Below are 13,807 nucleotides of genomic sequence, written 5' to 3' on the forward strand. Positions count from 1 at the left end.
TATCATTGTTGAGAATAGCTCCCTTACCGGAATAATTGATTGGGAGCTGTCTGGATAATTCCCAGTGTAGTGGGAATATGTGTGCACCTCGGTTCCTGATAGCGAGGAGGACAGAGAGTGGAAGGCGTTCTTACGAAGATACATGCCTGATCATAGCGCCGCCCGTGAATTCTGGCTGGACTATTATTACCTTTGCCGGGATCCCGGCAGTAAAAGAGCTACGAAGTTCTTGGAGAAAGCAAGAAGTGAGGCCCGTTAGGAGGTGTGTAACCTTGCTTTTTCAAACGTGTGGGATTTCGTACTTGTACATCAAACACTTCGTCTCTCTATTATCATGTCTGACAGATAAATTTTCTGCGTGGGAAATTTAATCTCTATTATCGAATAGTGGATTTGACAAATTCTTTGATGAGACGGTTAGGCTTGAAAGGATAAGGAAATGCCGAAAGAGCGAAGACATATTTCAAAAAGGGAACCGCATACTAAAATGAGTGGCAAAGAGCCAGCCGAGGATTCCCAAATATGAACACGGCACAGCTGTTACTCTTGCGTGTGACTGAGAGTAAAGAGTATCTCCTCATACTCGATAAGCTTAAGGTATTGAGTAAAAGGAAGGAAGCATACCAGGAGTTCAGATCAATCCTCGAGATCGACGGTTAGAGCTAGGACTCTTTCATTGCCTTAGGCAGCTGAGCGCCACAACTCTCGCAATTGTCCTTGTAGGTATGGTTATTGTAGTTGCACTTGGGACACTTCATGGCTGATTCTTGCGATGGAGGATGAAGCAAAAGAAGAAAGATGGTTCTTTCAGAATTGTCCCGGAGGTCACCCTGGTATAATATCTTGACCTAGGCAAACATTGGGGACCAAAGTAAGTTCTTAAACGTACATGTGCGCTGTTTGGTGCAGCAACATGCTGATAAGTAGCGGGGAACCCTGTCTCTTGGGGCTGTTAATAGGGCCTGAGCGGGTTCGGCACAGCGTGCTGGGAGGAACTCAAGGCCAATGTCATTGATGATATCTTTTGCTGCCCAAAGCTGTTACGACAAAGTATCTAGAGCCTCATTCCCATAGGCTGACAAGACTGTCCATTATTCGCCAAAGGCGTTCGAGCCTGGAACGGTCCCAACCCAGAACTGGTGCGAAGCTGCATGCATTAATGTAAAACAACACTACTCCGTACATTCCCACTAATGCGTTGCTGTGGCTGGAAGATATCGAGGGTTTTGATGGCTGGTCACGTCCCTGCCAATACTTTGAGACCGTTTCGCGCTAAGCGCGAATCAATATACCAGAGGCCGCAGAATAGGAGGCCTCCAGTAAAAGTCCAGTGGGGAACCTTGTCACTGAAGCGAACAATAGGGCGTGAGCGGGTTCGATGTCGTGGGATTAGCTCGAATCTGAGACTGCAAATGCTTCACCTTCCGCGGAGTAAACTTCGAGGCCACCACAATATAAGAAGGGGCAATACCTCGAGCCATCACATATTTTCTACCAATCATTGACAATTTAGTCTCTTCAAAACCTCGTACCACTTTGCTACACCTTATCCCTCAGTCATTCAACGTCACAAGAATGGGGTTAAGCAAGACTGTCCTCCTCTCAGCAAGCCTTAACGACACCCCCAGATAGCCCCACGAAGGAGGCAGCTACGTCTCAAGCTATCGTGAAGAACCTGAAGTATCTCTTTGGTGTGTTTCTTGAAAAGGTGCTCGATCTTACCAACCAAAAACCTCCAAGCTTTCCCGTCTCCCTAGACCAGTCCTGGTCTCCACCAGGCCCTGACACGGTTCTGCGGGTGCTGGAATGTGCTTCAGCTGAACTTTCTATGGCAAATAAGCCTGCGCAGTCTTCTTCTGTAGGCGGTGAACAGGAAATTTCCCAGGCCAGATGGGTTTGATCTCAAACATACTATCTGGACAACACCGGAGGACTTTCGATCGTTTGAGAAGTGGGCATCTACACCCCAATTCAAGATAGTCAAGAAAACGTATGTCGCCATCTAAGCCCTCTGACGCTGTCAACTCCCTCCCTTCTGTCTCTTCTCCCTTCAGAAAATATCTGACGCGGGTATAGCTGGGACAAAGAATCATGTAATTACAAGATCGCCGAACCAGTGGAGACCAGCGATGGTTTTGACGAATATGCTGAATATGCATTCGCTGTCCCTGAACGTATTAGTATGTAATATCTTTACCTGAAAGATTGACCCATGCTAATAGTATTATTAGACCGGAATTCTAAAGAGGTGATGCCGTATATAGACATCAAATCGAAAGAACTGTGTGACATCCTGCAAGAGGTGCTGTACGATGTCAAAGCTATTAGTCTGATGGAGGACAAGCTATCGGTAATTGAGACAGGGTCTTATTTCCAACGGCAACACTGACGTTGATTTAGATCGAGCGAAACGTCCTTTTTCACTTCCTCCCAGAGCTCTACAGATGCGCGGAGAGCACGGACAATAGTTCGGGCTATAGATCGGCAGCATCGGAGCATCTCTGTTTGCTTATCAACTACCTCAAGCAAGCATATACAGCTATCTCGCAGTGTCTCTCGTGAATATTATAGCATGGTCATATTACTTATGACCTTCTTCGGGCGCTTTTCAAGCCTGGTTATCATATTTATACTATATATATTAGCACAAAAGAGCTGTAATATGTCAAATCAGCACGGGAGAAGGAATAATCTAAAATGACAGGATATGGTTTAATCTCAATTGTCGATTTCTTGATTATGACAGAGTCATATTTGGCAAGGCCGGAATCTTTCTCTATATACTAAAGTTTTAAGGGTTAAAGCTATTCGCGACTCTTAAGGCTTATCCTCTCTGTTACTATCCGAGTCATAAAAGATCTAAAAAGATCTAGTTAAGAGAGGTCAAAGATTTCGGGATTTGGCCGGCTTGTATATTCGGTACTGAAAGGAAGTACGTTCTTTATGAACAAGGGGAAGGCTATTAAAGTCAATGTCAATAGTCGAGTTGTAGTGGACGCTGCTTTTTACTGTGAAATGCAGCTAAACTACTCTTGACTATTATTTTGCGATCTAGGGGTCAAAGACAAGGGCGGAATTGCAGTTTTCGATATAGGTGCGATACTCATGGAGGACCGCGAGCGAGAGGAGGAAAGGATCTAAGGAGACGGTGTGGATGTACAAAAGCTAAGCGAGACCGATTTCTTGGTCATCTGTCTAATAGTATGCTATTTCAGTTTCAAGGAGAAGATAGTCAGTATATAAGATGACTGATATGTTTTGCGTCTGACTAATTTGATTCTAGTAGAGTGTGTAGTCGGTGCTCTTGGGAATGTAGATTAGTTATCTGAGTTGTTCGACTATCTTAAGATCTCTTTAGAGATAAAGGTTATCTTCTTGTCATTAGCGAAAACCCGTCTAGGGATGATACCGACGGCACTGTTCGACGACGTAATTAATAGGAAGGGCCAAGGAATTAACTTTCGAAGTATGTCGGCGTAGCTTCTATGCTATCAAGACTTTTAACCTTACTCGTGCTAGTGGCCTACCAGGAGTCAGAAAGACTTTCATAGTTGAGGTAACCTCGGAGTATTTCAAGCTCTTACTCTATTTAGTATAAACTACCTAACTCGGCTGATTTTGGCGTCACTGATTTTTTCAGATATCCATAGACGAACTTGTTCTCAACCATAGAGATTCTAATACGCTTAAGTAATAACTTGAAACAGTATTCAAGATCGCCAAACACTTTAGTGCTGTTCTTCTCTTAGATGAAGCAGACACATTCATGGAGCAGCGTATATCTTACTATGATACCCACAATCGCCTTGTGACCATTTGCCTCGGAAAGCTGGAATATTATCAAGGAATTCTTTTCTTGACTTCAAGTCGGGGGATCCGGTTTGATGACGCAATTCTCAGCCGGATCTATTTGATCATTGAGTATGAGAATTTACCGAGAGAGTTCCACAGGGATCTCTGGTCAACCTTTCTGTCCAAGGGATGTTCTATGCAAGGACCTGCTGTTGTTGAGGAGCACGAACTCCGACGATTGGAGTCTTTAGATCTCAAGAGACGAGAGGTGGGTTCTAGAGCGCTGGCGTGTGGGGTGGAAAGGCGGCCGTTTTTTGGCGCCAGAGGTTGTCATTTTCGGCGTCGAATTTCACAGGTCCCTATATTCTAATTGTAATTTTCTTCTTGATTTTTTTGATTTATTTATTTAATTTTTTTTTTGTTTTTCCCCACGTGTTTGGTGGCGTAATGATCCTTGATAGGCAGCAAACACCCCAGATTCTAGACGCTTGCTGCGCCGCGCTTAGTCAGGGATTCAAGGAGCCTAGAAGTGCAGCTAGGCTGAGGACCAAATCTGAGACATCGCGTTGGTTTCCAGTTGAACCTCTAAAGTTCTGTGGCTTCCCCAGAGGCCATCCTTCACAGGATGACCAGCTTCAAGAACCTGAGCGTGCAGACGCTCCGCGACATCCTCCGAAAGGTGCGGACGGGCGCCAAGCATAAGAATGGATCCCAGCGCGAGATCCCTGGCTCCCGCTCGACATTACGGTAAGCTTAACCCCGGACCAAAGCGAACCAAAGCTGGTTTCTAATGCCTTTTTGGGGACAGCTTGGACAATCCCAATCCGCTCCCGCCGTGGGGCTTGCCCGTCGAGATCCAAATCTTGATCTTCGCGCACTGCGGAACTTATGATTTTCTTGCCCTGAAGCTGGTCTGCAAGGCGTTCTACGACATTTTGAGTACTCACGAACACGAGATTGTGCGACGCTACCTCCGTCGTCATCGCCACGGTACTTTACCATCCCCGATTGACAGCGAGCGAACCTATACCCGGAACCCGGAAGACGATGTCGTGCTGCTATCTGACTTGTTCCCGCCCGCGAAGAGCGCTCGGGGCGGCCACCTTTATACATTCAGGTACCTGAGTTCCCTGCGGCACAAGCAGGATCTGTGTTCGCGATTGTGCTATTACCTTGCAGATCGGGTCATGGATCGGTTTATCTCCACGGAGCCAGTGCTCCATCGAAGCTCCTTCCCATCGAGAGCCAGTCACACAGCGTTAGTGCAACGAGGTAAAGCTGGTATCTGGTTTCATCTCTCGCCCTTAATGTAAGTTTCAACCACGGAGGGCCTCCAACCAAGGGGAGAAAGTCTAACAGCAGATCCCGGATTTAGGTTCTACATTTTGTACTTCCTCCATACGTACAATTCTGCTCGACGCGAGCTGACCAACCAATTATTACGAGATTACGAAGCCGGAAGACTCGCCGTGCCAATCCCAAGCGATCAACGCCGCGAGTTGAATCACAACCTGCAGACGGAGATTCTCCGTCAACCTCCTTTTACCAATAACGCGGCGCTCATTGCTACGCATCACTGCATACACCTCCTCGTCTCGTACATACGTTTCACCATGGTCAGCATGTATCCCGGACACGAGCCCGACGATAAGTGGATTAGCTCGCTGCTGACCGTAGCGCCGTTCAATCGGATAGTTGAGTACTTTTCTGCGGAAATTGGGGACGGAGGTAACCAGCGCTTGCAGCGCAAAGACTTCATGCACAATTTCTACCATGATACGAGGGCTTATGAGAAGGATCAGATGAATGAAGTCGTCTTTGGCAAGACCACTGATCAGAACCTGCATACCTCCGTCCGTGATGTTTGGTTTGATGCTGCGAGGGCAGAGCTTCGCGCTCGAGGCGTGATTCCTCACGACGCGGAGCGAGCGTGGCACTGGAACGGGATTCCTATCTTCATCGGGTGTTCGGATTGTCATCCTGTGGCCGGATGGCGGGCATGAAGCATCGTCCCAAGTGTTGCGGCGTAGGCGTAGGCAAACCACGGGTTATTATGTAGGCGTTCATCTAGGAGTCTCCTTTTCAGAAATACAGAAGGCTGATTTCTGATGCATTCTACATTCTCCAAGCGCCGATTGTTTACGCGGATCTTATCAGCGCACGTTTGCCAAGTTTGCACTCGACGCGGATCGATAACAGGAACCAGCTCCATCACTAACCGCCAACCCTCTAGAACTACAGATGCCATGGAGCAGCCCTCGCCATGGGAGCTGTTCAACAGCTCTTGGACTCTTCACCGTCTCTCGCCTCTCCACCATCAAAGAGATTACGTCACCCTCCTCGACAACCCCGCTGCCTTGAAGGTGTACGCGACCCGCCTGCGCGACCAGCTCACTGGCGACGTGCTAGCCGGTCTGCAAGGCAACGCCATTGAGGATGACTCGTTGTCAAAGACAGGCGCTCTGACCGAGTGCACATGGCAGGCCATCTCGACCAGTCCCACGAACAGATCTTCGGACCGCGCATCCTCGTTCCCGGGAATACTAGTGACGCTCCAATACGAGAATATTACCTATAGAGCAGCCATACTTGCAGACCCCGAGTCCGATACGATTTCTCCACGAAAGGGCTCGACATTCCTGCCGCTCCTACTGACGAAACTCCCGAACACCCTGCGCCAGACCTTCATCTCATTTCTTTCGGCAAATTTCGACGCCTACTGCGCCTCGCTTCGCCTCCCTTCATCATTCCTTTGCAAGGGCCTAGAGACTTATATCGATGAATTGTCGGCTTCGCGCCCCCGTTCGGATAATATTGTCGAGGAGGTGGTCAAGGATTTACAACTCACCCTCGCCTTTTCCACATCGATTGCGCCGGCGCTGCGAACTCTGAATATAGGCATTGCCCGTGCATCATTGGCGAATTTCCTGCGCAATGAGCCCCAGAAGTCAAAGCAGAAACAGAAGCAGCCGCAGCGCAACCCTTTACTCGAGAATCTCACGGCATACCTGGACACTCACCTGGCGATGCAGCTCGATCTGGATGGCTCTTCACAGAACTTGGTAGCGCGACAGCATGTCCGCCTATCGAAGGTCGCGTGTGCAGCTTTTGTTCTGGGGACTGACGGGAAGATGAAGTTGGTTGTGGATACAACTGATGCGGATGCTGCGGAGGATCTTTCAACTAGAGACCAGGCTACATTACATGCTAGCGAGGCTTTGCTGCGGGCGGTGATTCGCAAGGCTGTTATTGGTGATCAGGCTAAAACTTGAGGGACAGTGGACTCATCTATGGGACGAAACACACGTCTCAGATTCGGTCAGATCAAACGGTCACTCCCAATGACCATACTTAGAACGGGGGGTTTCTGTGTCATTATTTCCGCCTGGCGACACCCCTCTATGCGCATGGGGGATTCTGAAAGAATTCGCTGGCAGACCTTGGGGCTACTTCAGCCATTCAAGCGGCTGTTAAAAGCACTGCGCGTCATTTGGTCCCAAAGGGGCTATCCAGACTTGGCGCAAGACAAGTGCTGCCAAGGTACATGCGAGTCGAAGCGAAAGACCGGAAGACAGGGAGGAGGCGAATCAAAGCACGCTCAAGAAAGCATTGGCCTTAGTTCACTTGCTATAGCATATATCTCTATCCAGAAGACCATACTCTAATCCTCATCCACAGTCGGATCCCAGTCCGTCGGCGAATACTCGCCCGTGTCAAGCTGCTTCATATCCTCCGCCGAAAGCTCAAAATCAAATACCTCCGTATTCTCCTTGATGCGCTGCGGCGTGACAGACTTAGGCAATGGAACAAATCCCTATACGCGCGTCAGTCTTTTGTCATAAAACACAAAGGCAAAATGTAGATACCATCTGCAGACTCCATCGAATCAATACCTGCGCCGGCGACTTATTATATTTCTTCCCAATCGTCTGCAACACAGGCTCCCGGAACCGCGTGCCATGCGCAAGAGGCGAGTACGCCTCTACCACGATCCCCCGAGACTGCAACCACTCAGTAATATCAGAGTGGTCCAACCACGGATGCAGCTCGTACTGCCCCACACTGATCTCGCCGCCGCCGCCGCCCTGGATGTATTCCTCCAGCTCCTTCAGATGGTGGAGGCCATAGTTCGAGACGCCGATGGACCGTGCCTTCCCGGCTTTCTGGGCCTCGACGAGGGCGCGCCAGGAGCCGAGGCGAGCTGTCTTGCCGCCGTAGGGGGCATGGATCAGGATCCTGGTTTGAGAGCATTAGCTTGGATTGAATCTGGGATGTTAGGGTTTGGGAGGGGGAAAAGGAAGGGGTGGCCTAACAGATCAAAGTACTGCTGGGCAGCCTGCTGGAGACTAGACTCGATAGCTTGCTTGGTGCTGTCGTAGCCCATTGATTCTGGGGGGGATTTTGGTCGTGAAGAAGATCTCGCTGCGGTCTATGCCTGACTTCTGGATTGCATGACCACAGGGCTTCTCATTGCGGTACATAATTGCTGAGTCGACCTAGGATGGAATGAGTATTTGGGGTTTATCTGGATTTCTTGGAAGAGCGCATACATGGCGGAAGCCGAGTTTCAGAGCTTCAGCTGTTGTCTTCTCGGTTGTAGAGGGCGGGCTGAACAGTGTGTCAGCTTGAGGTTAAATTTTGCGTGAGGAATCTCATGTGCATACATCATGTAGACCTATAACGAATAATTTAATTAGCTTCTCTCTGTAGAGGCTGGGGTGGGGGAGGGGTTGCACTCACTCCGTATCCAAGAATCGGAATCTCATGACCCGACAGGAGCTTATACTTTGACTGGAGTGTCTGCTTCAATGCCATTATGGAACGGGTATCGTAGTGGGCAGCTCAATGGAAGTTGAAACAGGCGAAGAACTGAGGTATAAGTGATCTTCGGGCTTATGAGATCATACCCGGTGGGGGGACCCCGGAGGATGCGGGATGTCGTTTCGCTGAGATCATCGCCTTATCGCTACTTGACGGACCATGTCGACAGACTAAAGACGCTTAAAGCGTGGGGTTAGCCTAGACTGAAAGGCTCTTGAGTTCGAGTGCTCGTCAATGTCAGAAATTTGTGACATGCCGGTGGAAGATCCTTGCGGGATCAGTCAATCGGACCTGCTTCTCTCCAAGGTTGGTGTTTCAAGGACTAGGCAGACTACGAAATAGCAAGCAGAAGCCTATCAGCCTACGAGGCTTGAAGATAGGTGACTATGAATGATGATCTTGAGAAGATGCTATACAAGAACAGCATTAGGGATCATATGCCATGCGGTTCTACGAAACTGCTGTCTCCGAACACTCTATGTGTAAAATACATGAGGACCTTAGAAAAGGTCGCGTAGGCAGCGCGATGCAAACTCGGTACTGCCTTTCTTATGCAGCCTGGCCCTGGGCCTGAGCCTCAAGCGCCTCTTTGGCCTTGCGTTCGTTCTCGCGCTGCAGCTGATCAGGGCGGCGAACGGCGATATCCTTGGGGCGGAAGTCACTGAAGAAGTGCTTCAGCACATTCTCAATGATGTAGCAACCGGCGTAGTCGACGATCATCAGCGCGGTGAGGGTCAGCTTGAACTCGTTGGTGAAGGGGACCAGACGCAGCTTCTCGTTGATCTCCGGAACGAACTCAGTAGCACAGGAGAAGGCGCAAGCGGAAGCAGCCACCAGACCCCAGTACATGGCCTTGTTCTCTCGGATGGACTCACGGAAGGGTCGGCCCTGGTAGTTGATGGAGAAGGTGGAGATTTGCTGGATCAGCTGGAGCAGGTAGATCGCGCTGTTCAATAGAGAAGGCTCGAATTCACCCTCAAGATCGACATTGTCATCTCTCCTGTTCAACTCGTTAGCATCGCAGAACTCTTGATTCATCTTGAGTGATTGATGGCTACTTACGGTTCACGTTTATAGACGTAGTTGGAAAGGTAGACCAGAGTCGCGATATGGATAGCGAATTGACCAAGGACCGATCCAATAATATAGATATTGAAGATGTTCGGCTGAGGTCGCTCCTTAGACAGGCCCTCGACAGACTGCACTTCATTAGTATCTTGGGTTGTGGCTAGCGAGGGAACATAATTACGTACCTTTGCACGGGAGATGGACAAGAAGCAGACACTCATAAGCATACCGCTGATAGTGACTTGACCATCACCAAATTTGATACCATCCAGGTAGATGACACTCAGACTGTAAGCACTGATCAAACAGTTCAATGCAAGAATCTTGTACATCTGAATTGTCGCAACGAGTGTGCAACGGCCCTGACGGATGATGTTGGGAATTGCGACGACGTTGGCCAGTTTGCTGGTGAAGGGAGCCGCGCAAGAGGCGTCACCCAGCTTGATTGTTGGAGGCTCGCTATCATCCAATTCCTGCTCCAGCATAGATGTAGTGAGCTTGTCGGCGAAACCGGCGGCGGCAACAGACGCTTGCTGCTGTCTTTGCTGTTGTGGAGTAAGGTTTTGCTGTAAAGCCTGGGCCCCGGGGGAGGTAATCGTCTGGATTGATTCACCAGCCGGGGTGCCAGCAGCAGCTTTCTTGGATGCTTCTCTCTCCATCGCCTTCTGGTAGTGTGGGTTTGTGGGACCGGGGGGGGTAAAGGTGAGCGATCTGGACGGGAACAGGGGGCGAAGGCTGGTTGAATCGTTGCATCATAGAAACTTGTTTCTCGTAGAGCTCCTTCATCTTAGTAGTACGGAAGTGTTCAGCAATCTTGTTGAGGTCATCTTGCGAGCCGTTCAAGAGAGCAACACCAATGTGAGCCTGTTTCAAAGCACCAACATCGTTGGTTCCGTCACCACACATCAGAGTAGTGTAACCAGCATCCTTGAGGCCGAGAAGGATCTCTTCTTTTTGCTTAGGTGACACACGAGCATAGACCCAAGTGTGGCGCAGAAGGTCGGGAAGAGCTGGCTGGTCCTTGAATTTGGCGAGAGCATAACCAGTGATACAGATGTCCTTTGTGCGGATGATCTCAGGGTCAAGAGGCTGAGTAGGATCGACGTCGGTGTTGAGCTTGTCATCAATGGTACGCCAAACCAGCTTGGTACCAGAGTTATCATGCTCGGGAGCATCCAGAATGACAACCTCCCGGTCAACAATCTCGACCTGGCGAGCGACATGAACAGCAGTCAGCGGGTTGTCTCCGGTAATCATGACAACTCTGTGACTGCTTTCATTAAGCATGCGAACAGCCTTGATCGCATCGTCCTTGAGAGGGCACTGCAAAACCAAGAAACCAGCGAAGATCAATTCAGACTCGACCTCTTCGCGGGTGAAGTTATTGATACGTCCTTGGGAAAGCTCTGAGTCTGGAGAGATAACTTTGTACGCAAGGGAAAGGACACGGGCACCGTTGCGAGTAAAGTGCTTGTAAGTTTCCTCGTAGTTTGGAGGCAGGTTGATCAGCATAGAGCCAATGGTCTCCGGAGCACCCTTAACGCTGACAAAGGTAGCCTTAGTCTTCTTGGAAGCTTTCGGGTCAACTGACGAGACGGTAGAGATGGTACTCATTCGCTTCAGGGCGGAGGAGAACTGGAATCTGCGCTTAACTTGAACAGACTCGACCGGGCGCGAGGCATAAACAGGAGGTTGGCCCTTAGGCATCAGTGTGTCATTTTTACCGAGCACCCAGCCAAGCCACTGCAAAGTTGCTTTCTCCATTGGATCACCAACAATTTCTCCTCATCCAATTTCACCAAGGCATGAGCACTGGCAAGAACAAGGCCGGTCTCGGAACTGATACTCGCGGTATTTGCCAGTTGTACATGGGCACCGTCAGCCTCGACCTGTGCGCCAGGCTGGCCAAGGTTGAAGCCAGCAATGCCGTCCACAACCAGATCTTCGCCAGTAAGTGTGCCGGTCTTGTCGAAACAAGCGATATCGACACGACCAGCGAATGGAATTCGGAAAGGCTCAGTACAGAAGATAGCAAATTTGCTCAGCGCAGCCAGGCTTGTGTTGACAGCCAAGCTCAGCTCCATAGGAAGCTCTGGAGGAACAACACTCGTAATGATCAGAACACAGTCCAAAAGAAGCTTGGATCGCTTGCGGTCCTTGGATACACCCTCCTGCCACACATACCACGAGGCTGCGATGGCGAAACAAAGAAGGAAGAGGATGAACAGCAGGGCCTCGACGTTGTTGGCTGACACACGTTCAGTGGAGTAGATCATCGTTCGCACAAGACTTCCTTGGCTAGTCTCAAAGCCGGTCTTGACCACGACGCCAAGGGCACCATTGTCTGGGGGCATAACGAGGCCGCTCGCCAAGTTCTTCAAGGGGTCTTCGCCGTTCGCATTGGGGTGAGTAATCTGGAGCACCTTGGTACCTCCGTGCACGAAAGAGTTCTTGTCCAATCCATCGGGCTCGATCAGATCCTCGCCGGGGCGCAGCTGAACGGAGTCCTTGAGCAGGGGAGTACTTTCACCAGAGAGCATCGCCTCATTCACGATGGCGGTACCCTCAATCAACAGAATATCGCACGCAACACCACTGTCTTCCTTGGTACGATTGACGGACATTAAATCGCCTGGGAGAAGCTTGTCACTAGTGATTTCCTGCCACTTATTCTCACGGTAGACCCAAACGTCGTAAGGCTTGATGTTCATGCCCCGGAACTCGGTCAGGGTGCGCTGACGCTGCCACACAACCGTACTCTCGAATGTGACCAGCATAAACAAGGTAAATAGCGAGTAGTACCAGTATTCATCCAGCATCCACAGTCCGACACAGAAGATCTGGAACACGAAGAACGGGGCCACTGCATGTTCTTGGAAAAGTTCCATGAATGTAGGGACGGGGATATCGAAGGTGTTATCGCCATAGTGATGCTGCACACTGTCGATTTGAGCCTTCGTGGTCAAACCCTTGCTCTTTTGAAAATAGCTGAGGGCAGGCTTGGGCTCTTCGTCGAGGACATAGGACAGAGGTGCGAAAGTTTTGGTCTCGGGGTAGAACAAGAACCGGCGCTTCTGGAAGAGGAAGGACAGTGTTTTCTTGCCGCCAAAGTTATCGCGGTGCAATGTGCAGATCTCGGGGGAGCCGGCGTTTTCGATGGGAATAACCTTGATCAAACGAGCGGTATCGACAGACTTGGAAGATTTCATAGTAAAAAAAGACCTCAGGTTGATATTCCACTTGGTCATCAGCCACAGGAGAGACTGGGCTGTGATGATGGACCCAGACCAGACGAATGTCCACTCCTGGCCCTGAATGTAGGTATCATATCGCTCCGGGGACAGGTAAAAGGCGAAGAAGGCGGGCCAGATAATTAGGAAAGGCCAGATGTATAGATGTGCCTGCAGCGGCATGGGATTATGAAGGGAGGCATGTTGGATCTGGGGGTCATCAACGAGCTTTGCCCTATACATCATGGATTAGTATTCATCAACAAGGGAAGAGGCGGGGTGAGAGTGCTATCGAGAAACAAACATTTTGGCAATTGGATGACCACGATCAAGGTCGATCAAAAATCCAATTAAATAGGCATAAAGAGACCAAAGGATCTAGCAGAAACAAAGAAGTCCAGAAGAAGCCACCTTGAGATAAGCGCAAATTCGTGATTTCCAGCGGGCTTCGGGGCGCGCTAAAGCGGGTTACGTAAGGCCGCCTGCGGAGCGGCCTTCACCTTGAAATCTCTAGCACCCGCTTATGTAGCCAATTCCGGCCTGCCCTTCAACAAGCCCTGCCGGGCTAGCTCAATCGGTAGAGCGTGAGACTCTTAATCTCAAGGTTGTGGGTTCGACCCCCACGTTCGGCTATTCCTAAAAAATAACCTGAGATATTCTTTTTTGGATTCAGAATTTTTGCTCTATCTTGGAAGAATTATTTTTGCCCAGCTGACCTTTCTCTGTTCACTTGGGCAATCCATTGGGCTTGGATGGAATCATGATTTCAGATTGATTAAGATTGAATAGTCAAGCGTATCTTGATGAGGGCGCATGATGACCTGGTTCATGAAATAATTAAGAGCTTTAGGCACCTGTGATATAATGACGTTAGGTCCCTGCGTTATAAACAATCC

The 13,807-nt window shown here is 49.6% G+C and overlaps 7 protein-coding genes across 7 annotated transcripts; 5 read left to right on the top strand and 2 right to left on the bottom strand.

The window, feature by feature from the left end:
* Positions 1–1,588: 1,588 nt before the first annotated feature.
* Positions 1,589–2,701, top strand: N7468_004718 (uncharacterized protein; the record flags this gene model as incomplete). Its single annotated transcript, XM_058474015.1, has 5 exons — positions 1,589–1,865; positions 1,891–1,990; positions 2,077–2,164; positions 2,249–2,350; positions 2,435–2,701. Coding segments are annotated over 5 exons (834 nt in total), but the record flags the coding sequence as incomplete, so codon positions are not given.
* Positions 2,702–3,203: 502 nt separating this feature from the next.
* On the top strand, positions 3,204–4,162 carry N7468_004719 (ATPase AAA-type core; the record flags this gene model as incomplete). Its single annotated transcript, XM_058474016.1, is given in 5 exon segments — positions 3,204–3,231; positions 3,361–3,429; positions 3,441–3,592; positions 3,716–4,060; positions 4,148–4,162. The coding sequence occupies 5 exon segments, from the start codon at positions 3,204–3,206 to the stop codon at positions 4,160–4,162; spliced, it is 609 nt and encodes a 202-aa protein (XP_058333019.1).
* A 255-nt stretch (positions 4,163–4,417) lies between these two features.
* N7468_004720 (F-box protein) lies at positions 4,418–5,105 on the top strand (the record flags this gene model as incomplete). The annotated part of the gene is made up of 2 exons (XM_058474017.1): positions 4,418–4,539; positions 4,601–5,105. 2 exons carry the CDS (start codon positions 4,418–4,420, stop codon positions 5,103–5,105), a joined length of 627 nt encoding a protein of 208 aa, XP_058333020.1.
* Positions 5,106–5,405: 300 nt separating this feature from the next.
* On the top strand, positions 5,406–5,795 carry N7468_004721 (uncharacterized protein; the record flags this gene model as incomplete). Its single annotated transcript, XM_058474018.1, has 1 exon — positions 5,406–5,795. One exon carries the CDS (start codon positions 5,406–5,408, stop codon positions 5,793–5,795), a length of 390 nt encoding a protein of 129 aa, XP_058333021.1.
* A 243-nt stretch (positions 5,796–6,038) lies between these two features.
* On the top strand, positions 6,039–7,064 carry N7468_004722 (uncharacterized protein; the record flags this gene model as incomplete). The annotated part of the gene is made up of 1 exon (XM_058474019.1): positions 6,039–7,064. One exon carries the CDS (start codon positions 6,039–6,041, stop codon positions 7,062–7,064), a length of 1,026 nt encoding a protein of 341 aa, XP_058333022.1.
* A 389-nt stretch (positions 7,065–7,453) lies between these two features.
* N7468_004723 (aldo/keto reductase family protein) lies at positions 7,454–8,607 on the bottom strand (the record flags this gene model as incomplete). The annotated part of the gene is made up of 7 exons (XM_058474020.1): positions 7,454–7,606; positions 7,659–8,028; positions 8,106–8,181; positions 8,249–8,288; positions 8,343–8,400; positions 8,457–8,467; positions 8,533–8,607. The coding sequence occupies 7 exons, from the start codon at positions 8,605–8,607 to the stop codon at positions 7,454–7,456; spliced, it is 783 nt and encodes a 260-aa protein (XP_058333023.1).
* A 555-nt stretch (positions 8,608–9,162) lies between these two features.
* N7468_004724 (ion-transporting P-type ATPase SPF1) lies at positions 9,163–13,154 on the bottom strand (the record flags this gene model as incomplete). Its single annotated transcript, XM_058474021.1, has 5 exons — positions 9,163–9,613; positions 9,676–9,812; positions 9,867–10,346; positions 10,405–11,379; positions 11,454–13,154. The coding sequence occupies 5 exons, from the start codon at positions 13,152–13,154 to the stop codon at positions 9,163–9,165; spliced, it is 3,744 nt and encodes a 1,247-aa protein (XP_058333024.1).
* Between the last annotated feature and the right edge of the window lie 653 nt (positions 13,155–13,807).

Source organism: Penicillium chermesinum (genome assembly GCF_028974085.1).
Source record: "Penicillium chermesinum strain IBT 19713 chromosome Unknown utg000003l:1.0-5111272.0:1.0-5115320.0, whole genome shotgun sequence".
Taxonomy (NCBI): Eukaryota; Fungi; Ascomycota; class Eurotiomycetes; order Eurotiales; family Aspergillaceae; genus Penicillium; species Penicillium chermesinum.